General features: G+C 41.7%; 1 protein-coding gene and 2 pseudogenes across 1 annotated transcript in view; 2 read left to right on the top strand and 1 right to left on the bottom strand.

The window, feature by feature from the left end:
• The window catches only part of dnah5l (dynein, axonemal, heavy chain 5 like), a 78,822-nt gene extending 65,380 nt beyond the window's left edge, over positions 1-13,442 (bottom strand). The window contains 15 exon segments of the mRNA XM_023973366.2: positions 1,727-1,908; positions 5,086-5,113; positions 5,115-5,149; positions 5,151-5,183; positions 5,942-6,035; positions 6,353-6,518; positions 7,075-7,261; positions 9,390-9,491; positions 9,590-9,661; positions 10,114-10,200; positions 10,305-10,379; positions 10,464-10,652; positions 10,877-10,977; positions 12,654-12,924; positions 13,366-13,442. Of these exon segments, the coding sequence (XP_023829134.2) occupies positions 1,727-1,908; positions 5,086-5,113; positions 5,115-5,149; positions 5,151-5,183; positions 5,942-6,035; positions 6,353-6,518; positions 7,075-7,261; positions 9,390-9,491; positions 9,590-9,661; positions 10,114-10,200; positions 10,305-10,379; positions 10,464-10,652; positions 10,877-10,977; positions 12,654-12,924 (1,622 nt within the window). The 5' untranslated portion in view covers positions 13,366-13,442.
• A 1,840-nt stretch (positions 13,443-15,282) lies between these two features.
• LOC111953866 (toll-like receptor 13) lies at positions 15,283-16,326 on the top strand (annotated as a pseudogene).
• Positions 16,327-16,461: 135 nt separating this feature from the next.
• On the top strand, positions 16,462-17,662 carry LOC139022507 (toll-like receptor 13; annotated as a pseudogene).
• Positions 17,663-19,871: the final 2,209 nt, after the last annotated feature.

Raw genomic sequence — 19,871 nt, 5'->3', positions numbered from 1 at the left:
TTACCCCATAATGACAAAGCAAAAACAGGTTTTTAGAATTGCAAATGTATTAAAAATAAAAATAAAAACAGAAATAAAATAGTTACATAAAATTGATACGCTTTGCTCAGTACTTTGTTGAAGCACCTTTGGCAGCGATTACAGCTTCGAGACTTCTTGTGTATAACCTACATGCTTGGCACACCTGTATTTGGTGAGTTTTCCCTTTCTTCTCTGCAGATCCTCTCAAGCTCTGTCAGGTTGGATGGGAGCGTTGCTGCACAGCTATTTTCAGGTCTCTCCAGAGATGTTAGATCGGGTTCAAGTCCGGGCTCTGGCTGGGCCACTCAAGGACATTCAGAGACTGTCCCAAAGCCACTCCTGCGTTGTCTTGGCTGTGTGCTTAGGGTCCTTGTACTGTTGGAAGGTGAACCGTCGCCCCAGTCTGAGGTCCTGAGCGCTCTGGAGCAGGATTTCATCAAGGATCTCCTCGTACTTTTCTCTGTTCATCTTTCCCTCAATCCCGACTGGTCTCCCAGTCCCTACCGCTGAAAAACATCCCCACAGCATGATGCTGCCACCACCATGATTACCATGGATGGTATCAGGTTTCCTCCAGACGTGACGTTTGGCGTTCAGGCAAAAGAGTTCAATCCTGGTTCATCAGACCAGAGAATCTTGTTTCTTATGGTCTGAGTACTTTGGGTGCCTTTTGGCAAACTCCAAGCAGGCTGTCATTACCTTTTACTGAGGAGTGTCTTCCGTCTGGCCATTCTACCATAAAGGCCTGATTGTGTGGAGTGCTACAGAGATGGTTGTCATTCTGGAAGGTTCTCCCATCTCCACAGAGGAACTCTGGAGCTCTGTCAGAGTGACCATCGGGTTCTTGGTTACCTCTCTGACCAAGGCCCTTCTCCCCGCTTGCTCAGTTTGGCTGGGCGGTCAGCTCTAGGAAGAGTCTTGGTGGTTCCAGACTTCCATTTTAAAAACGCTGAAGGCCACTGTGTTCTTGCGGACCTTCAATGCTGCAACATTTTTGGTAACCTTCCCCAGATCTGTGCCTCGACACAATCCTGTCTTGAGCTCTACGGACAATTCCTTCGACCTTATGGCTTGGTTTGTTTATGTTCTGACATGCATTGTTCAACTGTGGATCCTCATTAGACAGGTGTGTGCCTTAATGGAAACAGGATGCACCTGAGCTCAAAGTCTCATAGCAAAGGTCTGAACACTTACAATAAGGTATTTCTGTTTTTTTTTTTTATACATTTGCAAACATTCTAAACCTGTCTCGTATCCGCGGGGTGTGTGTAGATTGTTGAGGGAACAAACTATTTAATCGATTTTAGAATACGACTGTAACGTAATAAAATGTGAAAAAAGTCAAGGGGTCTGAATACTTTCCGAATGCATTGTATATATATATATATATACATATATAAATTGCATAACAAGGGGCATTTTTTTATGTTAAGAATGCAACGTCATAAATCTGACAATACAGGTTTAAGACATTAATAATGTCCACTCGTGTTTCTGTAGCAACCAGGCAGGAACACTGCTAAGGACGTGTAATACATGTTTACTTCAGCAGACCAGAACAATTGCAGAGCATCATTGATTTTGTACCAGGGAGGATGACAGCCAGCTGTGTGGCTCATTTGCTAAGAGTGTGCTGCTAGCAATGCCTAGGTTGTGGGTTCAATTCCTTCAGTGRTCACATATATTATTATATCCGGATAAATACCTGTCATGATCCCAGACCTTGGCCACATCCTGGCATAGGTAGGCCTTGCAGGTTGTAATCATCTGGTTGGTGACCTTGACAAAGAGAGAGGTCATTCTCTCTGAGGTGTTGTAGTACTGGGAGATGCTGTGGATCATACGGATGCTGTTCATCAGGCTGGGGATGTGTTCCAACATGGTCGTCTAGAAGAGGTAATAAACAGGGACATGTCTTGTCTAATTGGTCGTACACATACAGGTGCAGTGTTTTAGTATTGTCGTCTTATATCTTATGTTTGTTTGTGGCATGCATAGTKCCAAGGATCTGCATATAAACATACATGAGCTAAGGCTGTGAGGACTGTTTGCACTTTGCAAAAGCATTCATCCGAATGGCTAAAGTCATAAGCATTAGAATTTCTAGCCTTCAGAATATATAGTCTTAGAATATTATTTGGCAGCATTTTCATCTATCTATTGCATATTTCCACCCACCCTGATATCACTGAAAAACAGATTTTATCTCAAARCCATTAGACTGTTAAATAGCTATCAYTAGCCAGCCTCCACACAGTACCCTGCCCTGAACTTAGTCACTGTCACTAGCCGGCTACAACCCGGTTACTCTACCATGCACCTTAAAGGCTGCTGCCCTATGTACATAGACATGAAACACCGGTCACTTTAATAATGTTTACATACTGTTTTACCTATTTCACATGTATATACWGTATTCTAGTCAARGCCACCCTATTTAACTATTGCTGTACATATACTATTCCTCAGATATACTACAYATTCTATCCACATACTGTCCATAATGTCTGTACATCCCACCACATACTGTCCATAATGTCTGTACATCCCACCACATACTGTCCATAATGTCCTGTGACATTCCCACCACAGTACTGTCCATATAGATGTCTGTACACCATCCACCATACTGTCCATAAGTGTCTGTAACATGGCCACGCCACAGTGACTGTCTTATGAATGTCTGTACAGTCCCACCACAATACTGTCCATAATGTCTGTACATTCCACCACATACTGTCCATGAATGTCTGTACAGTCCGCACCCACCCATACCTGTCCATAATGGCTAATACATCTACCGTCTACTCCACCACATACTGTCCATAATGTGTGCTACAGTCCCGATCACCCACTCACCTGTCCCATCAATGTCTACTAGCATCCCCACACAATACTGTCCATATATGTCTGTACATCCACACACTACTGTCCATAATGTCTGTACACTCCCACCACATACTGTCACATAATTCGTCTGCTACTATCCCATCCACACATACTGTCCATAATGTCTGTTACATTACCCATCCACATACTGTCGCATAATGTCTGTACATCCCACCACATACCTGTCCATAGTATCATCGTCCATGTACATCCATCACATAGCTGTCGCATAATGTCTGTACATCCCACCACATACTGTCCATAATGTATGTACATCCCAATCTACATACTGTCCATAATGTTATTACATCCTATTAACACACTGGTCCCAGTAATTGTCTGTACATCCCACACTAAACTGTCCATATGTCTGTACATCCCACACATACTGTCCATAATGTCTGTACATCCCATCACATACTGTCCATAATGTCTTACATTCTCCACATCAACTGTCATGCATAATGTCTGTACATCCCATCACATACTGTCCATAATGTCTGGTACAGTCCCACCAGCATACTGTCCATATGTATGTAAATCCCATCACATACTGTCCATAATGTCTGTACATCCCACCACATACTGTCCATAATGTCTGTACATCCCTTCACATACTGTCCATCAACCATCGCTCATCCACACTCATCACTCCACACATCACTGCTCCATATGTCTGCTACATCCACCACACATACACTGTACATCCACATGTCTGCTACATCCTCACCCCACATACTAGTCCATAATGTCTGTACAATCCCATCCTACATGCCTCGCTCCAATAATGTATAGTACTCCCATCCACACCACACTCCTGTCCATAATGTCTGTACACCTCCACCACATACTGTCCATAATGTCTTGTACATCCTACACATACTGTCCAATGTCTGTACATCCACCACACTGTCCATAATTGTCTGTACACTCCACCACATACTGTCCATAATGTCTGTACATCCCACACATACTGTCCATAAATGCTGTACATCCCATACATACTGTCCATATGTCTGTACAGTCGCCAACCACATACTGTCCATAATGTCTTGTACATCTGCCATCACATACTGTCCATAACTATAATGCTCTGTACATCCACCACATACGTGTCCATAATGTCTGTACATCCACCACAATACGTCGCATAATGTCTGTACATCCTCATCAAATACTGTCCATAATGTCTGTACATCCACACATCACTGTCGCCATAATGTCTGTACATCCACCACATACTGTCCATAATGTCTGTACATCCATCACATACTGTCCATAATGTCTGTACAATCCACCACATACTGTCCATAATGTCTGTACATCCCCCACATACTGTCCATAATGTCTTAACATCCCACCACATCTGTCCATAAGTCTGTACATCCCATCACATACGTGTCTTATAATGTCTGTACATCCCATCACAATACTGTCCATAATGTCTGTACATCCCACACATACTGTCCATAATGTCTGTACATCCCATCACCATCACATACTGTCCATAATGTCTGTACATCCCACCCACATACTGTTCCATAATGTCTGTACATCCCATCACATACTGTCCATAATGTCTGTACATCCCATCACATACTGTCCATAATGTCTGTACATCCCATCACATACTGTCCATAATGTCTGTACATGCCATCCACACTAGTCTCGTTCCATTAATGGTCTTACATCCCACCACACCATACCTGTCCATAATGTCTGTACATCGCCATACACCACATACTGTCCATAGTGTCTGTACAATACCGCACAAAATCTGTCCATAATGGTCTGTACATCGCATGAGCGTAAACCACATACAGCACTGTACCATAAGTGTACTGTACATACCATGCACATAACTAGTCCATCCTAATCACATACTGTCTATATAATGTCTATAGGTATTGTATTAAAATGTAATTAAACTGTATATATACACACACAGTATATATATACTCCGGAATCCGACAATTGGCTGTCGTCCAATATATTTCTATATTAAGTAATTCCATTCTTTTTACTTTTTAGATTTGGTGCGTGTGTGTGTTGGTATTGTTAGATATTATGACTGTTGGAGCTAGGAACACAAGCACTTCGCTGCACCTGCAATAACATGCTGCTAAATGTGTGTATGCCACCAATGAAAATGTTGTTTGATGTCAACGTTTTTACCGGAGTGCACTTTCCAAGTGGGCCAAGAACTCTCCAATGTGTAGAGGTATTTCACATTGTCTTTTGGCTTCATTTGCCACAACAGTGATGTTTCCATCCTACAGCAGATAAGATGTTGTGTTATGTTTCTACAGGGGTTGATTTTACTTCCACACAACCCACTGAACTGTGTGAAATGCAGCAATGAAATCACTGTACTCTGTAGCAGGATATCAAATCAAACTTTAATTGTACACGTGCGCCGAACACAACAAGTGTAGACCTTAACTGGAGAATGCTTACTTATGGCCATTAAATACCAACGGTGGCAATTCAAGCATTATATCATATATATTATAAGCATATATGAGCATTAGTCCAAAAGTAACATTGAATTCAAATATCCATGTTAAAAATTGACTGAATGTAACTGATAATAAATGCCTGCCTTTACATATAGAGTATAATAGAGAAAATAGAGGCCTTTACATATAGAGTATATACAAAAATAGAGGCCTTTACATATAAGTAATATAGAAAATAGAGGCCTTTACTATACAGTATATAGAAAATAGAGGCCTTTACATATACAGTATATAGAAAATAGAGGCCTTTACTTATACAGTATATAGAAAATAGAGGCCTTTACATATACAGTATATAGAAAATAGAGGCCTTTACTTATACAGTATATGAAAATAGAGGCCTTTACATATACAGTATATAGAAAATAGAGGCCTTTACTTATACAGGTATATAAAAATAGAGCCTTTACTTATACAGTATATAGAAAATAGAGGCCTTTACTTATACAGTATATAGAAAATAGAGGCCTTTACTTATACAGTATATAGAAAATAGAGAGAGTGAAACTGACCAGCTCTCTCCAAGTCCTTAGTGTCTTTGACTTGGCCACCTGCAGCACTCCAATAACTTTCTTCACATGAGGTCGTTTGATCTCATCCATTAGGCTGAGAAAACATAGATCACATTCAATATAGACTAGTGTGCTCTCAACCAACACACCAAACAAGACATGCAGCATTCGCCAGCATAACAGAACAATTCATTGGAATAGGCAGGAAACATAGCAGTTAAGAGCATTGGGCCAGTAATCGAAAGGGCCTTGCCCTTGAGCAGGGCACTTGACCCTAATGTCTGCCTAATTACGTAAATGTAACAGATGTTCTAAGGTTTGTAATGAGACAGACTGAGTGTGGAGTTGACACCTGTGTCAGAAAAAGGGRGGATTGTTCTGGTGGGTGGCATGACAAGTGAGTATGGGTACCTGTTAAAAGTGGTCATGCGGCTTTTCCAATGCTCCAGTTCAGCAGAGGGCCCTATGTCATCGGCCTCCTTCCTCATTTGCTCGCCCTCTGTCAGCACCTGTTCGATCTGGTGGGCCCAGTGAAGGAGAACTCCCTCCAGCTCCTCCACCAGTTCGGAGTTATTGGCTGGAGGGAAGAGTCAAACTGTCTATGCTACATACGTACTTTGAGCATCTCTTTTCTCATATGCAGTATGAGCTTAGCAGTACCGCTGACATTGACGTTTCTCTATGATGCTTGTTCATGTTCCAGTATCTGCCCTTGTAGGATGTACTCACAGGAGTTTGGTGGCATCTTTATTGGGGAGGACGTGCTTGTGGTAATGGCTGGAGCGGAATCGGGGGAACGGTATCAAATTACATGGTTTCCATGTGTTTGATGCCATTCTGTTTGTGCCATTCCAGCCATTATTTTGAGCCGTCCTCCCCTCAGCAGCCTCCTGTGGATGTACTATACATCGTCTATTCTACTCAAATAGATTTTTCAGAGGGTCTTTGCACAGGACTACCAATTAAATTAAATTAAATCAACTGTATTAATCCCTAAGGGGGAATAATTGCTTGGCATAACAGTGACAGGCAAATAAGTAAKAATTAATACATTTCCCACAACATACAACAGATTGGACAGTCGCTAATCACACACAAAAACTTCAAAACCATAACTTAGGTAACTTCTATACCTGCAGCTGTGTAGTCTGCTGGGCCTAGCAGGCTGCTTAGGCTCTGTCCAGTGTCCACTCTGTGGAGTTGGAACCTTCCCTCCATATTCAGTCTGGCGGAGGAGAGGTTGCTAATGAACTTGTCCACTGAACTCAGGAAGTCCTGAATCTGAGCATTYTGAAGTCCATCCTTCATGGAGCCCCAATTCTGGTGAGCATTGAACAAAACATTTATTGGGGTTGAAGTAGAGGAGATATAGGAGAGTTCAAATCAAATTGTATATGTCACATGCGCTGAATACAACAGGTGTAGTAGACCTTATCGTGAAATGCTTACATACAAGCCCTTAAAACTTCTTGTGGGCAGGGGGCAGCATTTTCACTTTCGGATAAATAGCATGCCAAAATTCAACTGCCTGCTACTCATCCCCAGAATACAAGATATGCATATTATTAGTAGATTTGGATAGAAAACACTCTGAAGTTTCTAAAAATGTCTGTGAGAATAACAGAACTTATGTAGCAGGCAAAACCCTGAGGACAAACCATTCAGATTTTTTTTTTTTTATGTCACTGTCTTTTGAATGAGTTTTCTTAGAGACACCAGATTTCTAATGGACTTGCTTGCAGTTCCTACCGCTTCCAATGGATGTCACCAGTCCTTGGAAATCGGTTGAGGTTATTCCTTTGTGTAATGAAGAAGTAGGGCTATCGTAAATGAGGGTCACATTAAGTAAATTTTTTGAGAGAGGCACGTTACGAAAAAAGTTGCGTCAGTTTGTTTTCTTTTTGTATTGAACACAGATCATCCCGTCTTCAAATTGATCGATTATTAACGTTTAAAAATACCTAACGTTGTATTACAAAAGGAGTTTGAAATGTTTTGGTAAAGTTTACATGTAACTTTTGATATATTTTGTAGTGAAGTGGTGAAAGTTGGAAGCTGTGTTTTTTTGGATGAAACGGTCCAAATAAATTGACATTTTGGATATATATCGACGGAATTAATCGAACAAAAGGACCATTTGTGATGTTTATGGGACATATTGGAGTGCCAACAAAAGAATTTCGTCAAAGGTAAGGCATGATTTATATTTTATTTCTGCGTTTTGTGTCGTGCTTGCAGTGTTGAAATATGCTACTCTGTTTGTTTACTGTTGTGCTATCATCAGATAATAGCATCTTATGCATCTTATGCTCTTATGCTTTCGCCGAAAAGCCTTTTTGAAATCTGACATGTTGGCTGGATTCACAACGAGTGTAGCTTTAATTTAATTACATGTRTGATTTAATGAAAGTTTGATTTTTATATCATTTTATTTGAATATGGCGCGCTGTATTTTCCCTGGCTATTGGCCGGTGGGACGATTGCGTCCCAGTTTTAAGAAACAGAGTTAAGAAAATATTTACTAAATAAAAAGTACCACAATAACATAACAATAACGAGGCTATATACAGGGGGTACTGGTACCGAGTTAATGTGCGGGGGTACAGKTTATTCGAGGTAATTTGTACATGTAGGTAGGGGTAAAGTGATTATACATAGATAAACACAGAGTAGCAGTAGTGTAAAAACAAAGGGGTTTGGGTGGGGGGGGGGGGTCAATGTAAATAGTTGGATACAGTGTTCATCAGTCTTATGACTTGGGGGTAGAAGCTGTTAAGGAGCCTTTTAGACCTAGACTTAGGCGCTCCGGTACCGCTTGCCGTGCTGTAGCAGAGATAACAGTCTATGACTTGGGTGACTGGAGTCTGTGACAATTTTTGGAGCCTTCCTCTGACACCACCTAGAATATAGGTCTTTGATGGCAGAAAGCTTGGCCCCAGTTGCCATACCAGGTGGCAATGCAACCGGTCAAGATGCTCTCGATGGTGCAGCTGCAGAACCTTTTGAGGATCTGGGGACCCATACCAAATCTTTTCAGTCTCCTGAGGGGGAAACTGTGTTGTCGTGCCCTCTTCACGACTGTCTTGGTGTGTTTGGGCCATGATAGTTTGTTGGTGATGTGGACAYCAAGGAACTTGAAACTCTCGACCCGCTCCACTACAGCCCCGTTGATGTTAATGGGGGCCTGTTCGGCCCGCCTTTTCCTGTAGTCCACGATCAGCTCCTTTGTCTTGCTCACATTGAGGGAGAAGTTGTTGTTCTGGCACCACACTGCCAGTTCTCTGACCTCCTCCCTATAGGCCGTCTCATTGTTGTCGGTGATCAGGCCTACCACTGTTGTGTCGTCCGCTTCACTACAGCGCCCTGTTATGTTGTGTTTGATTATTCTGTCTACTTTGAACAACTTAGCATGCATGTTGATAGGGCATTATACTCAATAGGGAATTACCTCTTGAGACTTGAGTGCAGGCAGCATAATTTGTGAGAACAGTTTCTCCATACTGTACAAAATGCTCCCATTAGTGCAGTCTAGCATTCCGAAATTCACTTCCTGGAAGAAACAAGTAGTACAAGAGCAATAGCACAACAATGAAACAATCCATAAACAGTGCCACTAAAGTGGTGGCCAGAAACGCTAGGCTTACTGACCTGAGAAACATTGGCGGTCGTTATGGCCTTGTCTGTCGTTCTCAAGAAAAACAAACACTTTTCAAGTAAGGCCTGAAACATAAGAGCCAACCCATCACATGGTCTGGTGAATGAGAGAAACAAAGAAAGCGTCTTGTTTTTTACTGATACCATGGAAATCAACACTTAAGAAGTGGCAGAGGCTCTGTCTCCAATACCAACGTAATACAAACATTACCAAACTAGTAATTATGAGGTAATTCTGACACGCTTGTTTGGAGAAGGGTGGCTCTGGTATATTTCACGAAGAGTGTTCTTCCCCATGACTCTGCCTGCAAGGTGTTGAGTGSAGGACTGTATACTTTAAAGAAACAATGTGAAAATTACAGCCTGTGTCTTGGAAAGCCATGATGGCATTCAAGTCCCCTTTTAGGGCTAGAAACTTTTGTCAGAGATAATTATTAAATGGAAGAAGTTCCGGACGAGGATTTCAAGTAGAAGTAGAAYCAACACCGACTTCAATCAGTTCTGCAGCAAAACGTTACCTCTGAAGTTCCAGTGGTGACAAAGAGCTTTTTCTGCCCGGGGGTAGAACTGACTGTGTCTGCCCAGGTTGGGTGGTTTGATGAAGGCTGAAAAAAGGGAGATGGGGAAAGKACCATCATGTAATATTATAGGACTGATGTTCTTCACTCCATTTTTTWAATGATGACAATGAAGAGAAAGGTCAGTTTACCGCTTTCATGTCTTGATAGAAGAATATCAACCTCTTTGATCCATTAGGCGCAAAAAACTCCTCTATCAAATTGAACTAGAGCAGAGTTTATGACAGTTAGTATTATTGGAGTTTGGATGCATTTTGTGAATGTCTGACCAAACCCCCCACCCCCCTTACCTTGTCATCCGATATAAAGGCCTCCTCCACCTCAGTCTCCCCCAGGCTCACACTGTCCACAAGCTTGGCTATGAGGTACTTGTGGCGGGCGTCTAGCATGGCCCGACGCTCATCCTTGGCAGCCCTGGCCTGCTTGGCCATCTCTTTCCTGGCTTCGTTGGAGAGTACCATCGTCCGTTTCCCTGAAACCTAATCACATCCAGACAGAATGGGAGTGAAAGAAAACACAACCTGGCGGAGCTACTGTGACATTCGTTTAGGGAGACAGGGTTTAGGGTTTTCCACATTAAGAAACTTCACCCATATTGTGAGATATGAATAACTGATCAGTTGTTGCCCATCAAAAGTTAAAATGACTGAGGGGTTAATGCCCTTTGTACCCTTTCAGCTGTCTTGACTTCGTAAATACTCACAGTTGTACTGGCAGTTGAGGAAGGAAGAGCTGCCGATGCCGTGTGATTGGTGCTTTTAGGGTTGTGAGCTCCTATTCGCCTGTGTCCACTCACACCCACGTCTGTTGATATGGCAAAACATGACTGTCTATTTTCGTGGCCAATAAAATCAGAGCTTCACATCTATATGTACTGTATGGCATGGTCTGTGTTTGTACTTCCTGTATGTCTATAGTTCTACCCATATACAGTGCCTTGCAAAAGTATTCATCCCCCTTGGTAGTTTTCCTATTTTGTTGCATTACAAGCTATAATTTAAATGTATTTTTATTTGGATTTCATGTAATGGACATACACAAAATAGTCAAAATTGGTGAAGTGAAATGAAAAAAATAACTTGTTTCAARAAATAAATGAAATAAATGCTATGAAGTTCCTAAATAAGACCTGTTGCAACCAATTAGCTTCAGAAGTCACATAATTAGTTAAATAAAGTCCACCTGTGTGCAAACGAAGTGTCACATGATCTGTCACATGATCTCAGTAYATATACACCTGTTCTGAAAGGCCAGTGTCTGCAACACCACTAAGCAAGGGGCACCATCAAGCATGCGGCWCCATGAAGACCAAGGAGCTATCCAAACAGGTCAGGGACAAAGTTGTGGAGAAGTACAGATCAGGGTTGGGTTATAAAAAAATATCCCAAATGTTGAACATCCCACGGAGCACCATTAAATCCATTATTTAAAAATGGAAAGAATATGGCAACACAACAAACCTGCTAAGAGAGGGCCGCCCACTAAATCTCACAGACCAGGCAAGAAGGGCATTAATCAGAGAGGCACCAAAGAGACCAAAGATAACCCTGAAGGAGCTGCAAAGCTCCACAGCAGAGATTGGAGTATCTGTCCATAGGACCACTTTAATAAGCTATACTCTCCACAGAGCTGGGCTTTACGGAAGTATGGCCAGAAAAAAAGCCATTGCTGAAAGAAAAAAATAATCAAACATGTTTGGTGTTCGACATAAGACATGTGGGAGACACCCTAAACATATGGAAGAAGGTACCCTGGTCAGATGAGACAAAARTTTAGCTTTTTGGCCATCAAGGAAAACGCTATGTCTGGCGCAAACCCAACACCTCTCATCACCTCGAGAACACCATTCCCACAGTGAAGCATGGTGGTGGCAGCATCATGCTGTGGGGATGTTTTTCATCAGCAGGGACTGGGAAACTGGTCAGAATTGAAGGAATGATGGATGGCGCTAAATACAAGGAAATTCTTGAGGGAAACCTGTTTCAGTCTTCCAGAGATTTGAGACTGGGACAGAGGTTTACCTTCCAGCAGGACAATAACCCTAAGCATACTGCTAATGCAACACTCAAGTGGTTTAAGGGGAAACATCTAAATGTCTTGGAATGGCCTAGTCAAAGCCCAGACCTCAATCCAATTGAGAATCTGTGGTATGACTTAAAGATTTTGTACACCGGAACCCATCCAACTTGAAGGAGCTGGAGCAGTTTTTCCTTGAAGAACGGGAAAAAATCCCAGTAGCTAGATGTGCCAAGCTTATAGAGACATACCCCTAGACTTGCAGCTGTAATTGCGGCAAAAGGTGGCTCTTGTTTGTTTCACAATAAAAAAGATTGCATCTTCAAAGTGGTAGGCAYRTTGTGTAAATCAAATGATACAACCCCCCMAAAAWYYWWTTTWAWTYCMRGKTKKWARRMMAMMAAAWWRGRAAAAWKSCMARGGGGGGGTGAATACTTTCGCAAGCCACTGCACTTGCACAATACCTTTTCGTATACTAACAAGKGGAGGTTTTAACTCATTTGAATGGTCGGGTGCAGTTGTCTGGCTTAGCTCTCCCTCGGCCTTGTTCTCTGGTTCCCTCTTTGCTTCCTCAGGGCTGTCCTGCATCGTCTCCCCAGAGTCAAGGCTTTCCTCTGTGGGAGGATTGGATACTTTCTCCCCTGGATCCACCTTCTCCGCTGGGGGGATGCCAGACCCCTCATCCACCTCAGGGTCCACTACTTCAACTGGCTGGAGATTCTGAGTGTCACACATCTTAAAGCGCAGAGGAGTTAGTTAATAGTCACTTTTGGGTTTTAGACTATTAGACGACATGGTTCAAATCATATCACCGTGTAGGCCTCCAACTTGGAGTCCTACAAGTGTAGGATCTTAATTTGATCCWGTTTGCTAAAATTATCTTACACCTTTRCATGATCTACGCATAACTTTATTGCAGTATTGAACAACATAGTCTTAACAAATAAACCCATTTGTCCATTGAAAATTATTATTAGAATAACTTATATTGTGCAATTGTCTAATGCTCCATGCCAGGTATAATGATAATCTGAAATCAAACTATGCGCTGCACTGTCTATAGATACTGTAGTTCAAGTGTTTCCATAATATTCACTATGCGCATCCACACAAATGGAAAAGAACACAGGATAAATAATCCAACAATTTCTAAATTAAATGTTGAATATACCAGACCTTCCCCTCAGTTGTTCTGCTCTGTCTCTTCCTGCTCTCCTGCCGGGATGTGTGGTAAAAGAGCCTCTAGAGTCAGCTCAGCTAGCTGAAGCTAAAGGCACTCAATGGGTGAATTGCTCTGACAAAGTTTGACTGTTGTCATGGCAACCCTAAACACGTTAGCCCTGGCCAGGATGACTAATCCACTGAAAACCAGCAGAGGAGTAAGTCAAACAAATGCCTGCCCACATATGAATACACTAGAGGTCATTAAAGTCTGGCAACGCGAATGATACTTGAATTATGTCTGTCTGTCGGTCTCTGTGTGTGTGTGTGTGTGTGTGTGTGTGTGTGTGTGTGTGTGTGTGTGTGTGTGTGTGTGTGTGTGTGTGTGTGTGTGTGTGTGTGTGTGTGYGTGTGTGTGTTGAACTGTAAAATTGATCAAATCATGTTATTGATTAATCAGGTAAGTTTTATTTTGAGGTGTGGTGAGGCTTAATAGATGTATTGGAGCATGCCCTTTGTAAGAGAAACAATCATAGATAATGCAATAAGGTAGTATTTCAAGTGGTAGATATCATCTTCTATTATGAGAAGTATGTTAAATCACAGTGTATTTGTGTATTTACCATGATTGACTAATCATTGTCTTGGTAACTTCCGTTATGACATCCATATCATATAACTACCTGGGGGTAGACTATTTCTAGGTAGTAGCTACAGCTTAAACAAAGCCACAGCGAATTAAATGTACATCATTTAGCAGACGCGATTTACAGGTGCAATTATGGCACAGACAGATTTTTCACCTAGTCTGTTCGGTGGTTCAAACCAGTGACCTTTCAGTTACTAGCCCAACGCTCTTAACCGCTAGGCTTCCTGCCGCCAACGTCTCAATCTATTATTATGCAGTATGGGATGATTGTAGGCATGTAAGGGATACATTTCAATAAGGTTTATTATTAAGCAATAAGGCCCGAGGGGGTGTTGTATATGGCCAATATAGCACGGCTAAGGGCTGTTATTAAGCACGGCGCAACACGGAGTGCCTGGACACAGCCCTTAGCCGTGGTACAGTACCAGTCAAAAGTTTGGACACACCTACTCATTCAAGGGTTTTTCTTTATTTCTATTATTTTCTACATTGTACAATAATAGTGAAGACATCAAAACTATGAAATAACACATATGTGATCATGTGCCAAAAGGCACCAAAGACTCTCAGACCATGAGAAACAAGATTCTCTGGTCTGTATAAAAGTCAGTGCGCGATTACGTAGCACACAAAATGTATGTTCAATGTGTTTCCATTGATAGTTTAGTCACAAAAACGGTTTGCGTTGAATAGAAAATGTGCCTACTGTAGTCTTGGCACGTGCGCTCTAGCCAACAGCTCGCAGATACAGTGGGGGTAGGCTGTGCAGGTAGACTAGTCTACATGGGATTATATTTTTATTTGTCAAATGGCAGTCAAGCATCAATCAACATGTCACCAGAAAAAGACCCTTCATATTTATTGGAAAGTAGCATCAAGATCACTGTGTACGTTCACCCCCCTGTGAAGATCATCATCATCATAATAATACTAATAATCTGTAGCCTAATAAACTGCATGGTTTCCTGAGTCGTAGTGGGAGGACCACACACCATATCATCGCGTGASTCCAAGTTTACTTTCAATATGATGGTTATTATATCAATATTTGCGCATAAAGGCGTTTCCACCACCATTTATTGCATAATAAATTTTACCCACACAAAAATATCCCACCATGTGAAACGAACAAATGATCTGTCGGCATTTATAATATTTACCGAAACRACCTGTTTCCATCACAGCTGTTGTGATTTTTTTCAGATTACTAGCTTGTGTTACTTTTCTGTATTTCCGGTTTAAAACCCTGCTTTACTTCAGGTTAAGTTGGCCGTGAAGAGAAGATGTCAAGATCCTTTCTTTTATTCATGCTTCTCATCAACATCAGGTTCAGCTGGGGCTATGGATTTAAGGGGTGTCAGGCAAACTATAATGACCCCTCCACTATCTGGTGTAGGAGTCAAAACATTGTGAATGTGTCGGATGCTATACAGACCATCCCCCAAAATGCCACCAAGATCAATCTGTCCAAGAACAAAATTCAAAACAGTCCGCCTGAGACATTTCTCATGTTCCGTAATTTGGGTGTACTAACCCTGGACCAGAACAAACTYACATCTCTAAGTGGAGGTGAATTCAAGGACTACACATTCTGTCTTTTCTAAACATCTCCAGAAACAACTCAGTGATCAAGGTTGACGTATTCCACGACCTGAAACAGTTAAGGGTCCTCGATTTGTCAAAAAAACTAAATTAACAAAATTTCTTATGATTTTTTTTTGTTCCTTCCTAACATTGAATCGGCTGACATTTATATGAATAAACTACAAAGTGTACAGAATGGGGTGTACAACACCACCTCTTTGTCCTGGCTTAGTCTTTTGGGCAACAACATTGACCATTTGAACGTCAGTGGCTTTCCTGCTCTTGCCTACATAAACCTTTCAAACAACTCAAAGTCAGGCATTTTTGCTCACAACCACAGATTGAAGCTCCTGCTCCTTATGGGGATAGAAACAGAATTCCTGGCTGGAATTCCAATGGAGACAAAGAAAACTCTTTCAATGGTGGCATTCTCTTTTTCGCTTGAAAGATCTAATTTCACTATTTGCGGCMTCCTGGATGTAACGGACACACTTTCTAGAGTAGAGATCAATCTTGGAAGATCCAAATTACCTCCAAATGTCTCTGTCCTGTTAGAATTTCCCACACCCAATATGGTAGTCTTCGAAAAAGCGAATCTTAGGGATTTGGGAGAATCCCAGCTCGTGCAGGATGGGAGCAAAATTAAAATACTTTATCTAGTTGACTGTGGTTTAAAGGAAATCTCTCACACCACCTTCCAAAGCCTTGAGGGTCTTTAAACTTTACAACTTAATGATAACTAGCTGACAAGTTGACAAGAAACTAATCTGGTTTACCGTCTTGTTTGTGGATTAATTGTCGGAGTAGAGAACCTTGTTAACTTCATGTAAAATAACAACCCAATGTTTATATCCCAGGACAAATTAGCTAGCAACAGCATGCTAGCTAGCTAAATTGCCATAAATGTTTCATGCTTTTCGACCTGTCCCTAAATTAATATAATTGGTTCAGAGTTTGTTTCGATATTTCAACCTGCGTGTCCTGATCGCGTCTGGTGTGGAGGGACAAAATCAACATGCGTGCTGTCTGGTCAGCATGTAAGTCTAGATAGAAGCAAGATTCAAGAACTCAACCCTCGCTGGTTCCTCCCTCTAAGGAWCCTTAGATGCTTGTCTATTATCGAAATGAAATCATTGAATTCATAAAAAATACTTTCAGTGACATACAGAATCTTGAAGAGTTTTACATGCTATACAGTGTCATTAGATACATCACCAATCAACCTTTCAGCAAACTCAGCAGACTTGTGAAGCTGGACCTCGGCCTCATTATCAAATACATTGAGGAAGGATCCTTCCAAGACCTGGAACATCTTGATTACCTGGACCTGGGAAGATTAACTCCTGCCATCTTACAAGGTCTTGTGAAACTGAAACAGCCGGTGTTGTWTAACAACTGCCTTTATTTTGGTAAGGACAACACTCCGCCCTGGAGGATGTGGAGTTACGCTACCAAGGCCCTGGTGGAGATGGAGTTGAACATTTTGGACCGGGCTTCTTTAAGGAGTAAGTGCGCGTAAGAAGTTTATCCTTAGTAAGCACAATTTTGAGCAATTTCCATCCAAATACCTTTGTCCCYCTTGTCAACTTAAGACGGAATTTTGGGGCCGGCATCACTTTCAGTAACACCAATCTAGTACTGTCCTTCATCCACTTAAATCAYAGGAAATGCTGACCTTTTACAAAACAGACCTGGATACTCTACCCGACAACTTACTGCCTCCAGGGAATTCCTTGAAGGTTTTACTAATTCAGTCCAACCATTTACACGTTTTGGAGAAATCTTTGTTTGATAACCTCCCTATGTTGCRATTCCTTGATATCAGCGACAACCCACTGTACTGTACCCGCCCAAATGCCAGGTTCAAAAGCTTTAAATGATCCTACTGTGCACATAGCCCATATCTATGACCGCCACTGTGACAATATGGGGACAGCTCACTACATGCGGGAATTAGATGACAAAGCAAGCTCTTATGACCAGTTCTCCCACAGGCTTTTCTTGGCCACCTTCCTTCTGGACTTGGTGACTGTGACCATGTGCCTAATCTGGCACAATCAGAAATTTGCCATCCATTAGATGCTCCGCCTCCTGCGGCCTCGCCTTCGAAGGCATAAGGCAGCGGGRAAAGGTTGCTACAGCTCCAGATATGAGCCGTGAGTGAGCTGGTAGCCCGTCTAGAAAGGACTAGGATTAGGATCAGCTCTGTTCCGACTGTGCTTGCAACACCGCGACTTCCGTCCGGGCACGGCTATCCTAGAGAACATTGAAACAGCCATCTACAATGCCAGACGCACAATCTGCATGGTGACTCATGACTTTCTCCGCAGTGACTAGTGGCCCTGGAGTTCCAGGTGGCCAGTCAGACTTCTGTGTGAGGGGAGCGATGTTCTTCTGATGGTGTTTCTCGAAGAGATCCCTGTCTCTCTCCTTACACTCTACTGTCTCTCTCCTTACACTTGGTTATGAAAGATGGTGCATCGGAAAACATACGTGTTGTGGCCCACAGACGAGCGTGACCAGGAGGTGTTCTGGATCAGACTTGAGAATGCCTTGAGGGAAAGCACACAGGAGGAAGATGATGGTGATGAGCTTGCCATGCTCACTGGCTAGACCTGGGATATTTTCAAATTAAGAAGCTTGAACAGCTGATGGAAACTCCTGTAGCATTGTACATACAGTTGAAGTYGGAMGTTTACATRCACTTASGTTGGAGTCATTAAAACTTGTTTTTCAAACACTCCACAAATCTCTTGTTAACAAACTATAGTTTGGGAAAGTCGRTTAGGACATCTACTTTGTGCATGACACAAGTMATTTTTCCAACAGACAGATTATTTCACYTATAATTCACTGTATCACAATTCCAGTGGGTCAGAAGTTTACATACACTAAGTTGACTGTGCCTTTAAACAGCTTGGAAAATTCCAGAACATGGTGTCACGGCTTTTGAAGCTTCTGATAGGCTAATTGACATCATTTGAGTCACTTGGAGGTGTACCTGTGGATGTATTTCAAGGGCTACCTTCAAACTCAGTGCCTCTTTGCTTGACATCAGCTGAAAATCAAAAGAAACAGCCAAGACCTCAGAAACAAAATTGTAGACCTCCACAAGTCTGGTTCATCCTTGGGAGCAATTTCCAAACGCCTGAAGGTACCACGTTCATCTGTATAAACAATAGTACACAAGTATAAACACCATGGGACCACGCAGCCGTCATACCGCTCAGGAAGGAGACGCGTTCTGTGTCCTAGAGATTAACGTACTTTGGTGCGAAAAGTGAGTCAGTCAGGAAGTTAAAGCTTGGTCGCAAATGGTCTTCCAAATGGACAATGACCCCAAGCATACTTCCAAAGTTGTGGCAAAATGGCTTAAGGACAACAAAGTCAAGGTATTGGAGTGGCCATAACAAAGCCCTGACCTCAACCCTATAGAAAATGTGCATGTGCGAGCAAGGAGGCCTACAAACCTGATTCAGTTACACCAGCTCTGTCAGGAGGAATGGGCAAAAATTCACGGCCAACTTATTGTGGGAAGCTTGTGGAAGGCTACACAACACATTTGACCCAAGTTAAACAATTTAAAGGCAATGCTACCAAATACTAATTGAGTGTATGTGAACTTCTGACCCACTGGGAATGTGATGAAATAAATAAATGCTGAAATAAATCATTCTCTCTACTATTATTCTGACATTTCACATTCTTAAAATAAAGTGGTGATCCTAACTGACCTAAGACAGGACATTTTTACTAGGATTAAATGTCAGGAATTGTGAAAAACTGAGTATGTATTTGGCTAAGTGGTATGTAAACTTCTGACTTCAACTGTATGTGGTTATATAATGCAATTGTATATGTTGTCAGACTTGAAAAATTACAGCATTGAAAAACAATATAATATAAAGCTTTTATAAATGTTTATACTGCTTATACATGCTTATTACAAGTAATTATACAGTATACATGTTGGCTCTAAGTTAATCTTTCACTCAAACAATAAATGGGGACGTGTCCAGCTAACATGAGCAGGAATTGTTGTTGACAGGCAGCATATAGCCAGCAGATGGAGACAGAGCCTAATCTTTGTTAAACAGTTCAATATTTAATCAACATCAAGGCTCAGTGAAAGGTTTTGGTGCAGTCACCCTATGTCACCTCACAAAAACGATTTTGTTATGTCAATAAATACTTTGCTCAATGATATAAATACCGCTCAGAGTTGGAATGCTGTTGTGYTTGATTCAATTAATGTAACAGTTAGAATCACTAATCAAGGGAGACCAAA

The sequence above is a fragment of the Salvelinus sp. IW2-2015 genome, linkage group LG27 (assembly GCF_002910315.2).
Source record: "Salvelinus sp. IW2-2015 linkage group LG27, ASM291031v2, whole genome shotgun sequence".
Classification (NCBI taxonomy): domain Eukaryota; kingdom Metazoa; phylum Chordata; class Actinopteri; order Salmoniformes; family Salmonidae; genus Salvelinus; species Salvelinus sp. IW2-2015.
This window is presented reverse-complemented; position numbering and strand designations above follow the sequence as displayed.